Consider the following 18,687-nt stretch of genomic DNA (forward strand, 5'->3'; position numbering starts at 1 on the left):
AGCTGTTTGGAATAAGATAGCACTCAAACCTCTACGCTACTTCCAGAGGCTAACATGACAGTTAGCCTTTGAAGGGACACAAAAGAGTTTGACCTTTGAAGACAATATTCCCTAATGCGCAACAGGCAGGATCACACAGCAGGGGGGGACACAGAGAGAGAGAGCGAGAGAGAGAGAGAGGGAGAGAGTTTGAAAGTTTGATGAATTCTACAGTAAGATATACACATGGGGGTCTCAACTTTGGCAACGCAATTGTACTTGACATCAAGTAAAACATAACTTAACAAAATCAAAGTCAGGACAGGTGTAGTTATAAGCATAAAAAACTGAAGCCCATCCTCAAGTAGGAGTGTTTACCACGCTACTCGGTACAAGTCTTCAGCAGGTCACTGCTGCAGTGTGGTTTCCCAATTCACTTGGTTCATCTACCCAGGACTCCCTCATAAAGCCAGTGTATTTCTGTGATGGCCCTGAGGGGCTCATAAACCACTAGGCCATCTGGTCCTTGTCGTATAATGTGCTTTTTTACAGATAATCAGACACATTAGTGGGTCAGCCGTGAGTACAAAACATAAACTCACCACAAAGCTAATCTTTGAACTTCTCCCCTGAGCACGTGTATGCAAAGTGTTTGTACTTATAGATTGCAATAGATATTGGTTTTGAAACCGGCATTACAATTATTATTTTTAATCAATTTAATTTTTTTTATTTGACCTTTAATTATCCAGTTTATATTAAATTCCATTAATATAAAACTTAGTTTGAAACTTACTTAAAATTATTTTGCACTGTATTCTATAGCCATAGCAACAAACAACTACCAGCAATGACCACCTTCTGTGGGTCAGGTCATAAACAAACTGTAAATATGTCTTGTGAGGGCACATAGAAACTACTTGAAATCAGGAAACAATTCCTGCACATGCCCCTCGTGGCTGCCAATCTGTTTGTTAAAAGACATTTCAACTATTTCTCCTCCATAACATCTGCAAATGCGTGTCCCCCCCCTTCACTCCCCTGAGTTAAAGCGGACCCTTTCCCTTTAAGAAGATGATCCTCCGACTCGTATGGAAATACCTGAAGTCAGCATATTCCAGGCAGAATCACACACACACACGCACGCACACACACAGACACACACACACACACACACACACACAAACACACATACTCTCACTCTCACACACACACACGCACGCACACACACAGACACACACACACACACACACACACACAAACACACATACTCTCACTCTCACACACACACACGCACACACAAATTCACACACACACACACACACACACACACACACACACACACACACACACACACACACACACACACACACACACACACACACACACACACTGTCCCTTCTGTTACAGAACAAACAAACATGCCGGTGGACATACCCATACACGCCGACGTGCGACACGTCCAAAAAAATCCACAGCGGGTCCTGAGTTATTTCAGCCCCCACTCCAGAGAGAGAGAGAGAGAGTGAGATAGTGAGAGAGAGAGAGAGAGAGAGAGAGAGAGAGAGAGAGAGAGAGAGAGAGAGAGAGAGAGAGAGAGAGAGAGAGAGAGAGAGAGAGAGAGTGAGATCGCTTTAAAAAAAAGCAGGAACATTTCTTTGTCTGGGAATTCAGGGTCAGGTGACTGCAGACAGGAATTCTGGTTGGCTAGAAGGGACTTGCAAAATGTTGGCAGATGGCCAAGAGGCTGTCTTGGAAACCAGGGTTGGAAATTTGGTGCAAACCTCATCTTTATGGTGGTATCCATAGCCCATAGGGTTCATTTCTATAGCTGGGGAGGGCTAGGGGGAGAGCTAGGGGAGGACTAATGGGGGTGAGGGAGAGGGAGAGGGAGAGTCCAATGTAACACACTGCACATCGGAGAGAGGGGGAGAGCGAGATAAAGGGGGGATGGAGAGGGTGAGAGAGAGACAGAGGAGATAGAGAGAAGGGGAAAGAGAGGGGGAAAGAGAGGGAGAAAGAGAGGGGGAAAGAGAGGGGGAAAGAGAGGGGGAAAGAAAGAAAGAAAGAAAGAAAGAAAGAAAGAAAGAAAGAAAGAGAGCGAGTGAGAGAGAACAGAGATGCATTACGCCAGCCTGTGTTACCACGGCTGCAGGCCTTAGCTGTACACTGAATCAAAGGTCTTTGTGAGACCAACAACAATAACAACCACAACCACACTGCCGGCAAACAAAAGGTTTGGACCAGACAAAACACAAGGTAAGAGACACCGCTGGGCTGTTCTCAACCCCAGAAGAAACAAAACCCCAGAATCCAACGGCATTTATTTGTGTCTGGAATAAAATATACTCTTTAAATGAATAATAATAAGGAGCAGAATAAAAGGCAAAAAATGTTAAATGATCACACACAATCTACCAGAAAGCAAGAGTCTCAAGAGGACAACCGGACTGTTTTGGGGCAGGAAATAAAGGACAAACACCCAGAACCCCCACCCCCTCCCCAGTAGCATTTCACTGGTGAAATCCCAACGTGTCGAGGTCATTTGCCAATAATTCCTCCCCCCAGACACTTTAACTGCTGGGGGGCAGGGGTAAAAAACGGTAGTCCACCCTAAGACATGCACACTCACACAAACCCCATTTGGTTGCCATAGAGACAGCTCATTATGTAACAGTCCAACAACACAGTGTTACGGACTGGAGCGATACTTGATGGGACTTAAGTCGTCCGTTTGGACAAACATTTATACATTCATGAAGATTCAGAGTGCTCGTTTAAGGCAAACGCCATTCAAGGATTAATGGCGCCCGGTCAAGTTCCTGCACTCGGGGGAGATCAATGTATATTTTCACTGTGGACGCATGGGCTAAGTCAACCAAAACAAAGCTCTGATGAATGGAAAAAAAACATTTCAATAGGTTTGAGACATGCACTGCTTTGCCTCCTACTGTGTCAAGGCCCAACAGAAGCCAGGGTAAAGTCAAAGACAACCAGGGACAACCCATGGCATGCATCTTCATAACTACATGAACCTAACAGTGCAACCCCCCCCCAAACCGACCAGAACCAAATCAGACCGACGGTACCTTCATCAGGTCTCGAAATGTCCCATCAAATACACTCAGCCATCCACAGTGTGGCTCTGTCCCAGACTCTCAGCCCTGCGTCCAGACTGCCAGCCTCCGGCCGCCGCTGGCATGGACCGGCCTGAGCCACTCACCTCCGTCTTCCACTTGGCCAGCCACTCCTCGCGGGTCCTCCTGCTAATGTAACAGGGGTCCCCTGCCTGGAAGGTCACCCGGGGGCGGGGCCTCTGACGCAGGCCGACCTCCCAACACACACCCCCACGCTGCCTCCCTCCACCTCCCTGTTACGAGGGATGGAATGGAATAGTAATAAATAAATAAATAACCCAATCAATAAGGTTGTGAATAATAGAAAGGAGTTGGTTTTATCTTAGCGTTTGAGAAGCGAACAGTGTCACCTCCCTACGTTGTCCAGCGGAGAGCGTGCAGACTGACTGCGGTAGGTCAGGTTGGGGGTGGAGGACTGAGGTGGAGGACCGAGGTGGAGTTTGGGGTGGTTGTGGTGGTGAGGGTGGAGGGGTTTAGCGATATATGACTGACATGTTCAGCTATGGCTAATGCTAGCGATTCACAGCCCCCTACCGACGGCCGAACTAACACAAAGCGGCCGTCAACGCTCTGAGGGACTACCAGGTGTATTTGATAGTTCAACTCTCTGCGCCACTTAGGTACCATGTCATTCTTTCCGTTCCCCAATTCTGTCGTGCAATACCACACACAGAACTGTACATGTTTGTGTTCCTGTCGGTTGTAAAAGGCAGACCCATGGAAAGGAGAACGTAGTATGTGACCCGGAGTGGCTCCTGTTTGGGCAGAACTCTGGAGAATAACCAGGAGGAAGTGAACTGCACACACAAAGGTACTAGTTGGATTGCAACACTTTGCCGGGTAAACCATCATCACAAAAGTGGTCAATATCAAGAGGAGCGCGAAAGCATAGCAGTAGTACATGCTCAATAGACAGTCCAGAAAATATTTATTTGGCAAAAAAGACCCCTTCAATTTCTGTTATATTGATATTGTGTTGTGTGATATGTGTGATATTGTGCTAGATAGCATATCGTCAGATTTTGGCAGTCAAAGTTTTAACATCTCTCATGCCCCTCTCTTTATATACCTCACAGGTGGCATTATTCCACGTTTCAGGCTGATCATGAATAGTGAATGTTTTTTCATACTTGGTCAGCATATGCACATTTCTCATGCCGTGTTCATTATGTGCTAGGGACTCGTTAATGCTGAGGACCAAGCATTGGCTGTGTCTCAGCGACTGGTGAGCTGGCAGCTTCCTGTGCCTAAACAGATGTCTCATTAGGCTTATTAAACTAACTCGGGATCTGGGACTCAGCCACTGACATATTATCAACACCGAGGTGGGAAAAAAGACGATGCTTATTTGTACCATTCTTCGAGCCCAGAGATTATACATTATTTTTCAAGACTAAATTTCCCTGTTGGGACTCCATTTTGGAATTGGTTTGACTTATTGCTGACCCTCACTCTCATAACCATCTAAGGTTATAGGTGCGGATTATAAAGACTGGCTGTAAAAAGTAGGACAGAGATACTCAACTCCTAGCTCCCCTTTGGGGCTCATGCACCTGAACTGAAGCTAAGCTCTTACACACCAGCGATCCACAATAGAGCAGAAGTCTTACCTCGGTCCTCGGTCGGTCACCTCCGTTCTCCTCCTTGTGCTCCACATCTAGAGAAGAGAAGGCAACCACAACAATGGCTGGTGTGAATCATTTATGGGTTTGACCGGCACAAAAACAAGCGGCAGGTCACAGTGTAGACGTCTTCACATTCATCACGCCTGCATCAGTGTTAAAGAGTAACCAAACACTAAGAGGTTCCCGGCAAGGGTCAGAGCCCACAACACACAGAGGGGACAGCGGCTCATGGGTTCATGGTCATTTGATAACATGATATAGTTTATTGGGTTTGTTTTTTCTGAGATACATTGTTAAGGATTAGTAAGGGAGATTATGTTAAGAGGCTGGTTAGAAGGTGGAACAAAGAGCTCTCAAACTAACTTCCCCCATTCGTTGGAGAGCAATACCTGAAGGGATTCTATCCACTGGCCCGTCAGTTGACATATGCTGATTCTGTTTTTACGTTGCAGCGACACCTTTCCTTCGAGTTTCTAAACTCTCAATCATTCGCCTCGACAAAGCTTCAGTTGCCCGGTAGCTTACAGGAGATCGCTGTGGCTGTTGATGGCGATGTCAGTGGATGACAACAGAGTTTGGAGAGTCAGACATCGGGTACAACTTGATTCTCCCATTCAAACGCAGATTTACCCTCCCCGTTGGGGGTTCATTTAGCTCACGAACGAGGCCGTTTGACGCAACCCAGACGCTTTGGTTCGCATGTGAGTGGTCAGAACTGCCAGGTTTACTTTGGCAAACGTCACACTTGTGACCTTATATCCCCCTCTCTGCAGAGCAAAAGGCCCCACAGCAGACAGCTATTAGCGCAGCTCCACCTACGACCTTGACAGAAAGCAGCGACGGTAAACACATACTGCTTCACTTGTGTGGGCTACGTATAGCCCTCACGGCTGGAAGATCAAGCCCTCTTCGTATTTTAAATAGCATTTTTTTTGCGCTAATGTAGGATTCAGGTATTCCATTTGGCCAAGCCACAGAGGCTAATGAGTCAAGGCTGCAAAGCCTCTTGTGAAATGTCATGCTATGTAGTTGCCAAGATTGGGAGTTGCTGCTTCGGCTATATTAGGGAAATTTAAAAACATTTATAAATAAATGAATTAAATATCTCAAAGTAAATAAGTGGCTGGACTAACCTAGTGCACTTGACTATGAAGTCTCACATAGCTGACCATATGCTTCAACATATACATGCCATACCCCCCTAATGTTAGGGCTAAGATTGTATGCTAGGCTATCCTCAGTAAAAACTGTAAATGTAGGATTTCCTATTAACAGGGCCCTGATGTTTGATTTAAGAGCATTGGGTCCACAACAACAAAGCCATGTTATTCATTGATAAACAGCGTTTTTCCTCTGTCCAACAGAGCAGAACGGGGTGAGCCAGGGAGCATTGGGGCGAGCCAACTGAAACAGTGGAATTCATGGTGGAGTCATGATCCGACGTCCCATAGAGGTTCGGGGATTACCACAAAGACGGTATTGCACCGCAACGCATCTCTATTACAGGTCTAGAGTTCCACAACTGCCCGTCTGTTTGTTTTGTTCATTGTTCTTTACACTTCGCAAACCCCAGACCCAATTAATATGAATTACCTAGAGTAAGGGCTACAAAGACCAAAACATCTCATTCGTAAATTCATACGATTATGTTAAAATCAAGGTTTGTCTGGGCTTTCAGTTTGAAACTGCAATGCACTGCAGATTTTACTTTAACCTGTTTTAGCAAAACTAGAAAACCAGGACAAACTAATTAAAACAAACCTTTTCCACAGTGCACTCATTACGCAACACATCTGTAAGAGCATTTGATTTACCATTCAACCCTGCCTTTAAATAAGCCTTAAATAAAACCAGTGTCGTCTGAAGCGGGGAATGCAACACCGTTAGCATAGCATGGTTAGCATAGCGCCGTTAGCATAGCGCTGCAGCGCCGTGGCAGCGGGCGGCCGTGTCAGAGGCCAGTGCCTCACAGTGCGACCGCGGGAACACACAGGGTTCATCGGAGGGGTCAGGCTGTCACCAGCCTCTATCATCCCCCCTTCAGTGTTGAGAGGCAGGGTTCAGCCACCTCTGATAGAGCCCTGGTTCTCCTGGCTGCACCAAGGCTGGGCCTGTCACTGAGGCGCCCTACAGACACCGCTCAACAATGGCCGCTCTCTCTCGCTGCCTCCTCAACCGCCAACTCCAAGTTTGTTCCATGTGTTACTCCCCCCACCTTCTCTCTCCTCTTTCTCTTGTCACCCCCCCCCCCCCCCCCCACCGTCTTGACTACATAATGAAGGGGTGAGGAGGTGTGTGCTGTGTGTGTGTGTTTGAGAGAGGGAGAATGTGCATGCATGTATATATGTGTGTAATGTGTGTGTGTGTGTGTGGGTGTGTGAATTTATGCATAGGTATGTGCATGTGAATGTATGTATATGTGCATGCGTGCATGTGAGTGTTTGTACGTGCAAGTGTGCATGTGAGTGTGTGTGTGTGCGTGTGTGTGTCTGTGTGTGCGGGGCTCCTCTAGGTACGCCGTGCTGAGCCCGGTTCACTGGGTTTGCAGCGTCGCAGGCGCTGGCTGACGCCGCCCGCAGAGCCCCACACACTAAACCCCGCCAGCCTGACTGATATCCACATCTCGCGGTGCTGGCTTTCATTTCTATCCCTGCTTTAGCTCCACTCATCTCCCGGAGACAGAGAGACACAACGCGTGCTTAGACACTCGCTGATCGACTACGCTGAAGACTTCACCGTAAACACCAACCACCCCAACTACCCCAACCCTCTCTCTGTCTCTGTCTCTGTCTCTGTCTCTGTCTCTGTCTCTGTCTCTGTCTCTCTCTGTCTCTCTCTCTCTCTCTCTCCCTTTTCCTCACTTTATCCCTCTTTCTCTCTCCCCCCTTCCGCTCTGTCACCCCTTCCCTCCCTCTCCAATTCTCTCTCTCTCTCTCTTTCTCTCTCTCTCTCTCTCTCTCTCTCTACCTCTCACTATCTCTCCCTCCGCCTCTCTCGCCAACTCTCTCTTTCTCCTTCCCTCACTCTCTCAACTTCTTTCTCTCTGCACATCTCTCCCTTTCTCCCGCTCTTCCTCCCACCCTCCCCCTCTGCTCTACACCAATAAGAGGGGAGACGTGATGCTGCCCAGCAAACAGTTAAAGGTGGAATGCGCTCTGGAAGCTTTGTGTGGAACTAGAAAGTGTTTCAAGTTTAAAGTGAGTTCGGTCTGGGTTCCATCGACTCATTTACATAGATCTGGTGCATCCTGTGTATGTCTGTGTGATGGGTTGATGTGGCTAGGGTGTCTGAGTGCGCTGGCCTGTGACGGTGTGTATGAGTGCATGTTTGTCTGTGTAAACCAATGCTTGCGTGTGTTAATCTGTGTGTGTGTGTGCGTGTGTGTGTGTGTGTGTGTATGCATGTGTGTGCATGCGTGTGTGCGTGCATGTGAGTGCTTGTGCATGTGTGTGTGTGTGTGTGTGTGGGACTGTATAAGTGCATGCTTTGGTAAATCTTTGCTTGTGTGTGTTAATTTGCTTGCATGCATGTGTGTGTTTGTGTGTGTCTGTTTCTGTGTGTGTGTGTGTCTGTTTCTGTGTGTGCGTGCGCACGTGTGTTTGAGCGCCAGTTTGAGTGCATGTGTGTGAGCGTGCGTAAGTCTGTGCTTGTGCGTGTTATTCAGTAAGCTATCCTCTGTGTTTGAGTGCATGTGTGTGAGCTTACCAATGTGTTTGCGCATGTATATATAAACAATAGACCGGGTTAATACACAGTGCAGAGCAACAGTGTGTGTGTGTGTGTGTGCGTGTATGCGTGTGTGTGTGTGTGTGTGTGTGTGTGTGTGTGTGTGTGTGTGTGTGTGTGTGTGTGTGTGTGTGTGTGTGTGTGTGTGTGTGTGTGTGTCAGAGCTCTGGGCAGAAAGCCATCCACCTGGCATATCCCCCTCTCCTCTCCCTTTCACCCCCCCCCCCCACCCCCACTCCCCTCTCCCCCCGAAGCCCCCCCCCCCCCCAGGCCTCCACAGAGACCTGCCTGCACCCAGAGAAGCAGTCTGTTGCTGGGAGACGACAGACTCCATCCCCCTACGGCCAGGAGAGCGGCCAATAGGGACGTGTGGACCATCCAGAGAGAGGGAGAGGGAGAGGGAGAGAGAGAGAGAGAGAGAGAGACAGAGAGGGAGGAGAAAGGGAGGAGAGGGAGGGAGAGGGAGGAGAGAGACAGAAAGAGGGCAGAGAGAGAGACAGAGACAGAGAGACAGAGAGAGAGAGAGAGACCCTTATTGCCCCTCCATCCCCTTATTTTCCTTCAACCACAGCTGTTATATTGAATGAAGCAACAATCGAAGAGGAAATATAATCCAACTGCTAAAGGCAAACTTACATTTGGTGGGGCGCGCCAGTTTCCGCCTCCCGCTTTTCTTGTGTGGCGTGGACAGACCGTCCTCCTTCTCCTTCTCAGAGTCCGCCCCCCCGGCCCGGGGCTTCAGACCCCGGCCCGGGCGCCCGGCTGACTCCTCTCTCCGGATACTGTTCTCAGCGTCACTCTCCTCCTCATCATCCTCCTCATCCTGGTCTTCCTCCTCCTCCTCCTCCTCCTCCTCCTCCTCCTCCTCTTCCGCCTCCTCCTGTTTGGGGACACAGGCCGGGCTGCTGGGCGTGACATGTCGATGCCGGCCCGCATCCCCGTTGTGGATCTGAGCCATCACGGGCTGCTTCTCCGGGCCCCCGGCGCCACCCCTCTCCCCGGGCGCCGCCCCCTCCCGGAGGGATTCACCGCTCTGGAGCTGCGGGAAGAGGATGGATGTTAAGTCCTACGTCAGACGGGGCATTCCTCTCCGGCTCGGGGGGTCCCGGGACATGGGGTTATCGCTGTGGCAGTGGGTCGCCGCGCGCTGCCGGTACGTTCTAAACCATGGGCAGCGGGCATAAACCATGTACAAGACCGCCGGATTCACCATCCATTACAGAGCGGGGTCAGTGTGTGGAATGGAGTCGGAAAAGGTGCCTATCATGACCACTTCCTCTCAACTGGCCCCAAGATCACACGACTACTTATCAAGTACAAAAACGTTTTGTGGTGCGTGTAGAGGAAACAACATCTGCACCGCATCAGACCTTATGCATGCGCATGCGCTGGTCTGTTGGTATCTGGGCAGAATCACAACGTGCAGCTCTTTTACTGAATGAATCTCAGGCACCGGCCTTGGACTTCTAGCAAGTTGTAAACTTCAAAAAACCGCCCAGCGCCAATAATTCTGCTGCCTTACTCCGGTTCACTTTGAAGAGGCCTGTGCAGGGGGGGGGGGGGGGGATTATGTGTGTGGAGTTCAGCAAGTCCACCACTTCCTCTACACTTTATTACAGCAGCACGGAAATATGGAAGGAATGTTGCTGGCACTCCAACAAAACCTGGCTTCTTTTACATAATTTTTCTTGCCTCCAGTCTGCTGAGTTAGGAACAATATTTGCTCTGGTCCTATCCAAAGGTGTAAAAATAAATATATATACTGTATAATAATAAATAAACTCGTTTTTTTTTCTTTGCTCTAGATGACTTCGAAAAATATTCAACCGAAATAATAAAAGGGAGTATTTTGCCAAGCGCGGGAGGAAGGGATTGGGTTGTGCTGACTGAGTCTCAGGCCAGATCTAAATATATCCACCAAGAGAACAGAAAATACATTTCTCAGATAATCCCATTACTAGGTCATTGGCAGATGAAAATGGGGTCACATCTTTTGATAAAATCCAATTGTCAACCGACGGAAAGGTGTGTGGAATAGCATTCAAACGCCCGTCATTATGTCTGTGGCTGTCGGCTTACTAGAAAGATGTCTTCTGATGTTCTCCTAATGTGAAACCAGATCCCTGGTCCTTAAACTGTAAGCCACACTGCTTGCTTTTGATATAATTGCACATGCAGCAAATGACCGAAATGTGGACAGTTGTCAAATTGTTAATCGTCAAAAATACAACTTTATTGTGGCCCATTAGTGGATGCCATAACACCAAATGACACAGCTGCAAGTAGTCAGTTTTGTCTTTCTGCCCAGCAGAGCATTCCTGGGCTTTGACCTTAGGTCGAAGCAGTTAAGACACTGTGGCTTTCCCCACTAAACTTATGGGACTACCCTCTAGCAATACTACCTGAGAACACATCAACTCTTCAACAGTCCTATTACTACATTGAGTTATACCCAGGGTAATTTGTTTGATAAGAAGGAGCGAAAAAAATAAAAAAATCGGAGCTGAGTGGTTTTCAATATTCTGTCTTAATTTGTCGGATGGGAACTGCAAACAAACACATGCACAAACCCACACACACACACACACACACACACACACACACACACACACACACACACACACACACACACACACACACACACACACACACACCCACACACACACACACACACACACACACAAACACACACACAAACACACACACACACACATACACACACACATACACACACACCTACACACACACAGTGGCTTATTATGCAACAGCCTTAGTGACATAGTGAACTACATGCAGCTTCTGCCAAGGGTCAGAGTTCATAGCTAGTCAATCAGGAGAAACAGACAGGCTGTGTGCTGAGACTAATCCAGTGAGCTACTCAGTCACCCACTGCCACCCTGCATGTTTATCCTGCATTCATCTTGCCACTCGGCCCTGCGGCAACTCTGGCTTGTGCATGATGCAATGTAATGTAATGCAACACAATGCGCGGTCACGTCCGCCAAAGGAAGGTAACACATGGTACTCTAATGTCTGCCTCATGTCTAGTGTGATGTAATGTCTCATATGGTCATGGAATGTCATGTAGTGTTTTCGACATGATGACGACAATATGACCCCATACAGTGTCAATTGATGGGGGATTTGCACTACAGCACGTTATATATTATTATGGATGCGGTTAGCGCAAACAACGTCTTAGAAATGTCCTGCTAACAGGACCCATTTTTTGCATGTTAACACCTAATATTTGGACCACAACCCAAAATGACCCGTTTCAGGTTCTGTGTGAGTTGCTGACGTGGGCAGCTACACGCATGCTACTCACTCATTTCAAGCACATTGGTATACCGATAAGAAAATGATGTGAATGAAAAGTAAACCACAGCTGTGGTTTAGAAGCAGTTCATTCAAACTGTCAGCGGGGGACGGTGAAATTTAGAGAAACTTGTTAATGGCGCTGCAGTACTTTCTGTCTTATTTAACGTTTAGGGAATGTTTTCGGCATATGTTGTTTTGGACAAAATCGGACGATAAGGAAACAACACAAGCAGCTTTGGAAAGGAAAGATCCATCACTAGCTTTATGTTGAAATGCTTCTAACACCCCTGTTATAGAAGAATGGAAAAAGCTGTGACAGATCATTTGCATGTGAACGCGCCAAATTGAGAAACGTTAACATGTCTGTGTTTGTTGCGTTAACGTGTCAATTTATGACCTGTTAACATGACCGAACTCTACGTTTTAACACGGAAAATGTAGATGCGGTAACGCAACTTTTCTAAGATGTTATTTGCGCTAATGGCATTCCTTACTTTACTACTAATGACTACTATCAAGGAATAATGCATGGAAAATAAATATATAGAGCTGTCTATATATACACCTAGAAACAGTCAGACGTGTAGAGGTAGTGGTGGAGGAGGTTTTCAACATTTGTACTCACTGAGAAATGCTTGCGTTTCCTCCCGGGTTTGCTCCCAACTTTACAAGAAGAGGCGGTGCCTTTGTCGGGCTTCTCTGCCACTACTGGGTCCCGGTCCTGGGCTGTGTTCTCAATCTGTCAAACACAAGCCACAGGCGCCCATGTTACACATATACCAAGAGTAAAGAGGGAGGAGGATGGGGGTGAAGGCAAGGGAAGGCTCCTTTTTTTTAGGTGGTGATTGGGTTGTGTTTAAGTCACAAGAATATGTATCCCTTCATAGTAAATTAATTATATTGCCTAGATTGCTGAATTCTTGCTTGCTTGAACTGGATTACCCATAACACCTATAGGCAACAGCGGCGTTCATCATTTCCACACGATAACTGCCGGGATAACTATCTTAAGTATTCAAGCACTTGCTCTTACACACCACCCTCTTCACCTCACACTCTTATCTGCAAATAGCCAATTAATGAGTCCTCGTGCGGTCAATTTCATTCCAATAAGAGCAATTTGAAGTTAATGTTTCACATATAAAAACAAATGTAATCCTAATTCATCTGTATGCACTAACCTTTTCTGTAAACAAATACATGAGGTACTTATTCAGGTATTCCATTCTGTGAAATCCCTTTTCTAGTTTCTTTCTCTTTTGCGGCTGCCCACTGCTTCAGTCTGGGAGTTTGGGTGTGGGATGGGAGTGTAGGGGCAACAGGTTATCTATCTGATATCAGCCATTCACAGGTTTGAGTTCTTTGTTTGTGTGATAGGAGATTTGATTTGCAATGTGGAGCTAAGGTTTTTTCTGGTACCAGATGACAGGGACTGGGAATTAGGGAAATTCATCTACAAATGCAAACTGAACTTTCCTTAAATATGTGATTGTCAATGTGCAAGCTCTGTAGTAAGAAGTGTACAATCATAATAATAGATGTGCTTAAAATTCTATAACAAATGGCTGACACAAAATATGCATGAAAAACTTTCTGAATGGAAACACACGCCCGGCTGAAAAATACATTTTGTGAGTTTATATATTCTGTGTTTTTCTGCAATTCTTTAAGAGATAATTTTTTTTTAAATAAATTCCTATCCTGAGCACTTTAGCAAACTTTGAAAAAACTTGAAAAGGAACAAGTGAACAACTATGCACAAATTGGGAAGGGGCAGAGGAGATCCATGAAATCAGGATTTCAATGGCCTGTCAATTGTATATCCCAGGGGCTATTACTTTGAAAGGGATCTATTTCAGAACCAAGAGCCGAGCGTTTTCCTTTTGTTTTTCTTTAAACAGTAAGGACAAATCGACGGCATTTTAAGGTCAATGCAATTACACAACGGCATGCCACCTATTCATTCGACAGCGTGAAAAGCCAACTCATGTGGGGTGAGGAGGAGCCTTGTGCACTCGTATGTATTTTCGTTCTCTTGTCCCCCCCCCATCATTCCTCTGAAGGTCGTGTGGAGGAGTCTGGACCATGTGCGCAGAGATGTGGAGCACCTCCCTAAAGATATCCACAGCGCTGCCCCAGCTCTCTGCGCCCCCTGCCACATCGGGGCTGTCTAACCCAGGGCTCTTCTCCGCATGGCGGTCCTTTATTGTATTTATCTTTATCAGAACGGGGAAAATTAGCATAAATAATGACATGTTTGGCGAGCACCCTGTATCTCATGTAGAGGAGGAAGAGGAGGGGGAGGAGAGGAAGAGGCTCAGAGCAACACAGGCTGTTCTTCTATCTCTCTGCACGCTGCGACTAAACCAGACTGTCAGTTCATCATCCTGATCCCAGCCCCGCCCGGGCACTCCCAGCGGAAACACAACTCCCTTTTAATCACACATACGCAAACAAACACACACTCAAACATACACACACAAACGGACAAGCACTCATACACACACAGACACACACACATGCTCAAACATACACACACACACACACACACACACACACAGACAAATAACACACACAAGCACACACACGCATTCACACATATTTGGATACAAGCACAAACACACAAATATAGTTCCACAACACACGTGCACGCACAAATTCAAACGCATACACGCAGACTATCAACGGCAAACACACAGAATCACATGCACACAAATACAATCACACAATGTTTCCACACACACTTGCCTGCAAGCAATATCATAAAAGCATACACACACACACACACACACACACACACACACACACTCACACACTACACAGCCACACACACACACACACAGCCACACACACACACACACACACACACACACACACACACACACACACACACACACACACACACACACACACACACACACGCAGACACACACACACACAGTTGTTCACAGACAGAACCAATGTGAAGCTGAGATGTGTTTGGTTGTTGCCCGGTGTGAACCCAGCAGCCGCGTCGATATCTGCCACCACATCCGCCTGCCTGGCCGGTATTTAAGGCGATGGCTGTTGCCAGGCAACAGGGATGACGGGGGGGGGGGCAGTGGAATGGAAGAGGAGAGGAAGAGGACATCCCCCCCCCCCGACATACTCCCAGTACAACCAACCCAGAGCCCTGTCGGCTCCAGCTATACCCAGCCAACGCCTACGTCACCTCCACCACCCCCTCCCCTGTCCCTACCCCCTCCTCCACCACCTCCACCCCCTCCACTGTCCCTACCCCCTCCTCCACCACCTCCACCCCCTCCACTGTCCCTACCCCCTCCACCACCACCTCTACTGTCCCCATCTCCTCCTCCACCCCCTCCACTGTCCCTACCCCCTCCTCCACCCCCTCCACTGTCCCTACCCCCTCCTCCACCACCTCTACTGTCCCTACCCCCTCCTCCACCCCCTCCACTGTCCCTACCCCCTCCACCACCACCTCTACTGTCCCCATCTCCTCCTCCACCCCCTCCACTGTCCCTACCCCCTCCTCCACCACCTCCACTGTCCCTACCCCCTCCTCCACCACCTCCACTGTCCCTACCCCCTCCTCCACCACCTCCACTGTCCCTACCCCCTCCTCCACCACCTCTACTGTCCCTACCCCCCCCTCCTCCACCACCTCTACTGTCCCTACCCCCCCTCCTCCACCACCTCCACTGTCCCTACCCCCTCCTCCACCACCTCTACTGTCCCTACCCCCCCCTCCTCCACCACCTCTACTGTCCCTACCCCCCCTCCTCCACCACCTCTACTGTCCCTACCCCCTCCTCCTCCACCACCTCTACTGTCCCTACCCCCCCTCCTCCACCACCTCCACTGTCCCTACCCCCTCCTCCACCACCTCTACTGTCCCTACCCCCCCCTCCTCCACCACCTCTACTGTCCCTACCCCCCCTCCTCCACCACCTCTACTGTCCCTACCCCCTCCTCCACCACCTCCACCTCTACTGTCCAACCTCCTCCATCACCAATACAGCCGCCTCCATCACCACTCCACCACTACAACCTCCTCAACACCACCAGCACAACATCCACCACCACCACTTTTCATTTCTAGAGGCTAAGGGGCCACTCACATAGGGCCGCGGCCCCGTGCCCGAGCTCATTTGCATACTAAAGTCTAGAACGTTTGGCTAGTGTGACCACGCCATCCGTATTCCAGCACGGAACAGCCCCCTTGGCCACGGCACACTTGGGAGAGGTGTGCCGTGGCCAAAGCACAGATGCTAATGAGATGACACACGCACACGCGCGGATACGCAACGTGAGCTGGATGACGTAGTCCTTGCGCGACCCTTCTTTCTTTATAGGTCCATGCCCTTCTTCCCCACAACAATCATTTTAAACAACGGCGGCAAGCGGTTCACGAGTGGGTTTACGTTGGTGCGATAGTGAACTCGAGTGTTTACTTGAAATTTGGGCCGACGACAGCATTCAGTCGCAGCTGGACACCACGCTCGGTGATGACGTATTTATCGTATTACGACGTGATGACGTATGTATGAAGGAGCAATCGTGCCCAGGCCACGGCCTTTGGGAGCAGTGTGACCACGGGCCAGCGGGGGGAGGGGGGGAATCGTGCTGAATCGTCCTGCAGCACGGAACAGGCAAACGTGCCTAGTGTGAGTGCGCCCTAAAGCACACAATATGGAGGTGATGGCACTGAATGTATTACAGTATTATTACAGCTGGTTCATAATGTTGTTACAGGGTGTGCTTTTGATTTAAAAAATGTTTCATTATGGTGTGTCTCCAGCATTTGATACCTTACAAAATTGTGTTTTAGAAAGCCCTTATATATGTCAATCCCCTCCTCCACAAAAACACACACTCCCATACTACACACTTTCGATTGACACACACACACACACACACTTGTTTCACTCTTTCACAAACACAGGCATGCACGCACACACACATAGACACCACTGAATCATTTCCTCTCCAAGTCATTAGAACAATTAAAATAAGGTTGAAATTTAACTCTGTGACCCTCAAGTGTGAGTCGCCCCCCCCCCCCCCCCCCCCCCCACACACATGCACACACACACACACACACACACACACACACACACACACACACACACACACACACACACAAAAGGGGCGGGGCTAGCCTCTTGATCTCAACAGGTCATGAAACATCAGACTCCTGAAGTGCGTTCCTGGTTAATGTCTTACCGGTCGGCTCCCCTGGGGAAGACCACAGCTGCCGGGGCCTTTGAGCAAGGCAGACGAGCTGGAGGTGGACGGCATGGTGGTGGTGGGTTGCTGATGCTCTGGTTCTTGTCGCTCACTCTTATGGTCAAAGTCAATGGGTACGTTGAAAATGTGTCGCTAAAATAAAAACGATAGATGATCCCTCTTTCTGTCCACACGTCTACCTGGATAACAATTGGAGACAAAAGCCAAAAGGCATTTTTAGGGTTTTATTGCAACAGATGAAATATGGAGGGCAAAACATTACATGTAATAGGTCGAGCCTGGTCCATGAGTGATAGACAGTTTATGAATTGTCTAAAGTGGTGAAAAACGACCTAAAAAAACTCAATGTTTTTATCTATTTTTTAAATGCTTTTCGACAAGATGTGCCTGATATATTATATACGTATGTTAGTTTAGAGACATACACATTTATCTTCGTTTCTCATATGTAGACTAGAAATAGGGTCGGGGTGCAACAGGCACGTGGATCAAGCGGCAGAGGCCTCGGCCTACTGTTGATTACATTGATGTTTAAGTTTCATGATACATTGATTTAGCACATTGCATGGCGTGACTCCTATAGAGCCCTATATGGCTTTTCGCCGCCTGTGGGGCCAGGCCATTTGACTCTGTAGATGTATTTAAGAGGTAAGAGCTTATTTGACGTGAGGCCTATATATTACAATTGTACATTAAATAAATAATGCATCGTGCAACCATATAGGGGAAATAGCCTGTGATTATTAAATTGCAACTAACTGAACCTTTAAATAAGGCCTGCTGCACACCCCCGTCAGAAGACTGGACAATATGCTCCTTACGCTCCGTCAGAACGGGCATTCTGGTTAAAACACACTCAGGAGCGGAGGGCTAGAATGTCCTGAACATAGGAAGCCGAGGTCCATCGTTTGGACTCGTTTGTTTGATGCCTGCCTCATGGATGGAACCGTTAATAAAACACCTATAACATCTAGCACCTATATTCTTTATAATAATAATAATAATAATAAGATACATTTTAAGGCCACACACGGTTCCATTTCCATGCGCATCTGGCCTGAATGATCCAGGTGTTTACAATGCATTCAGGCAAATAGAAGTAGCTGGTATTAATTATTCAATAGCCAACATGTTAAATGGTAAAGTTTTCGTTGTTTTTTTTGTTTTCTATGTGTGCAGAGGAAGTGTGCTGATGACCCTCGGGGATGTACCTCTGTTACAGGCCACGGACGCACAGGGATAAAAACCCGTTATTCTCATGAGGCGTCTATTCTGTTTCACCGATCCGCTCTCTGTGGTGTGAATCCGGTTCAAGCGCACATCGCGATGTCTAATAACCGAATAAAGCGACAACATAACCTGATCGCTATTCCCCCTCGCACCGAAACGTCTTCCGCTCTCAGGGCTGGTGCGTATCCTGCCGAGCGAGAAGCCCTCCCCTGGACGAACCCAAAATGATCGAGGCTTGCGGATTCAAATGAAGTGTGAATCACGGTGCTCGTTACCCTTTTTTGCCAAGTCCCAGGCCAGACCCTTTATGTGTCTCTGCACTCCCGGAGCCTCCTTCCTCTTCTCTCCCCGTCCTCCGCCTCCCCAGCCGGCCAGCGCTCCTCCAGACCGACGCTCCGCTCACTGCAGCCTGGGCCTGC

At 48.1% G+C, this 18,687-nt stretch overlaps 1 protein-coding gene across 5 annotated transcripts in view; it reads right to left on the reverse strand.

The window, feature by feature from the left end:
* Positions 1-18,687, reverse strand: part of dnmt3ab (DNA (cytosine-5-)-methyltransferase 3 alpha b) — a 41,249-nt gene extending 22,562 nt beyond the window's left edge. The window contains exons 1-6 of one of the 5 annotated variants that reach the window (XM_060051224.1): positions 18,544-18,687; positions 17,015-17,217; positions 12,414-12,527; positions 9,104-9,506; positions 4,727-4,773; positions 3,203-3,349 (exon numbers count right to left, since the gene is read on the reverse strand). In XM_060051224.1, coding sequence (XP_059907207.1) covers positions 3,203-3,349; positions 4,727-4,773; positions 9,104-9,506; positions 12,414-12,527; positions 17,015-17,089 — 786 coding nt within the window. In that variant the 5' untranslated portion in view covers positions 17,090-17,217; positions 18,544-18,687. Of the gene's footprint in view, positions 1-1,416; positions 1,569-3,202; positions 3,350-4,726; positions 4,774-9,103; positions 9,507-12,413; positions 12,528-17,014; positions 17,218-18,543 lie in introns of those variants that run through there. The other 4 variants (XM_060051222.1, XM_060051221.1, XM_060051220.1 and 1 more) reach the window with 4 other exon arrangements.

This window comes from Gadus macrocephalus, chromosome 5 (genome assembly GCF_031168955.1).
Source record: "Gadus macrocephalus chromosome 5, ASM3116895v1".
Lineage (NCBI taxonomy): Eukaryota > Metazoa > Chordata > Actinopteri > Gadiformes > Gadidae > Gadus > Gadus macrocephalus.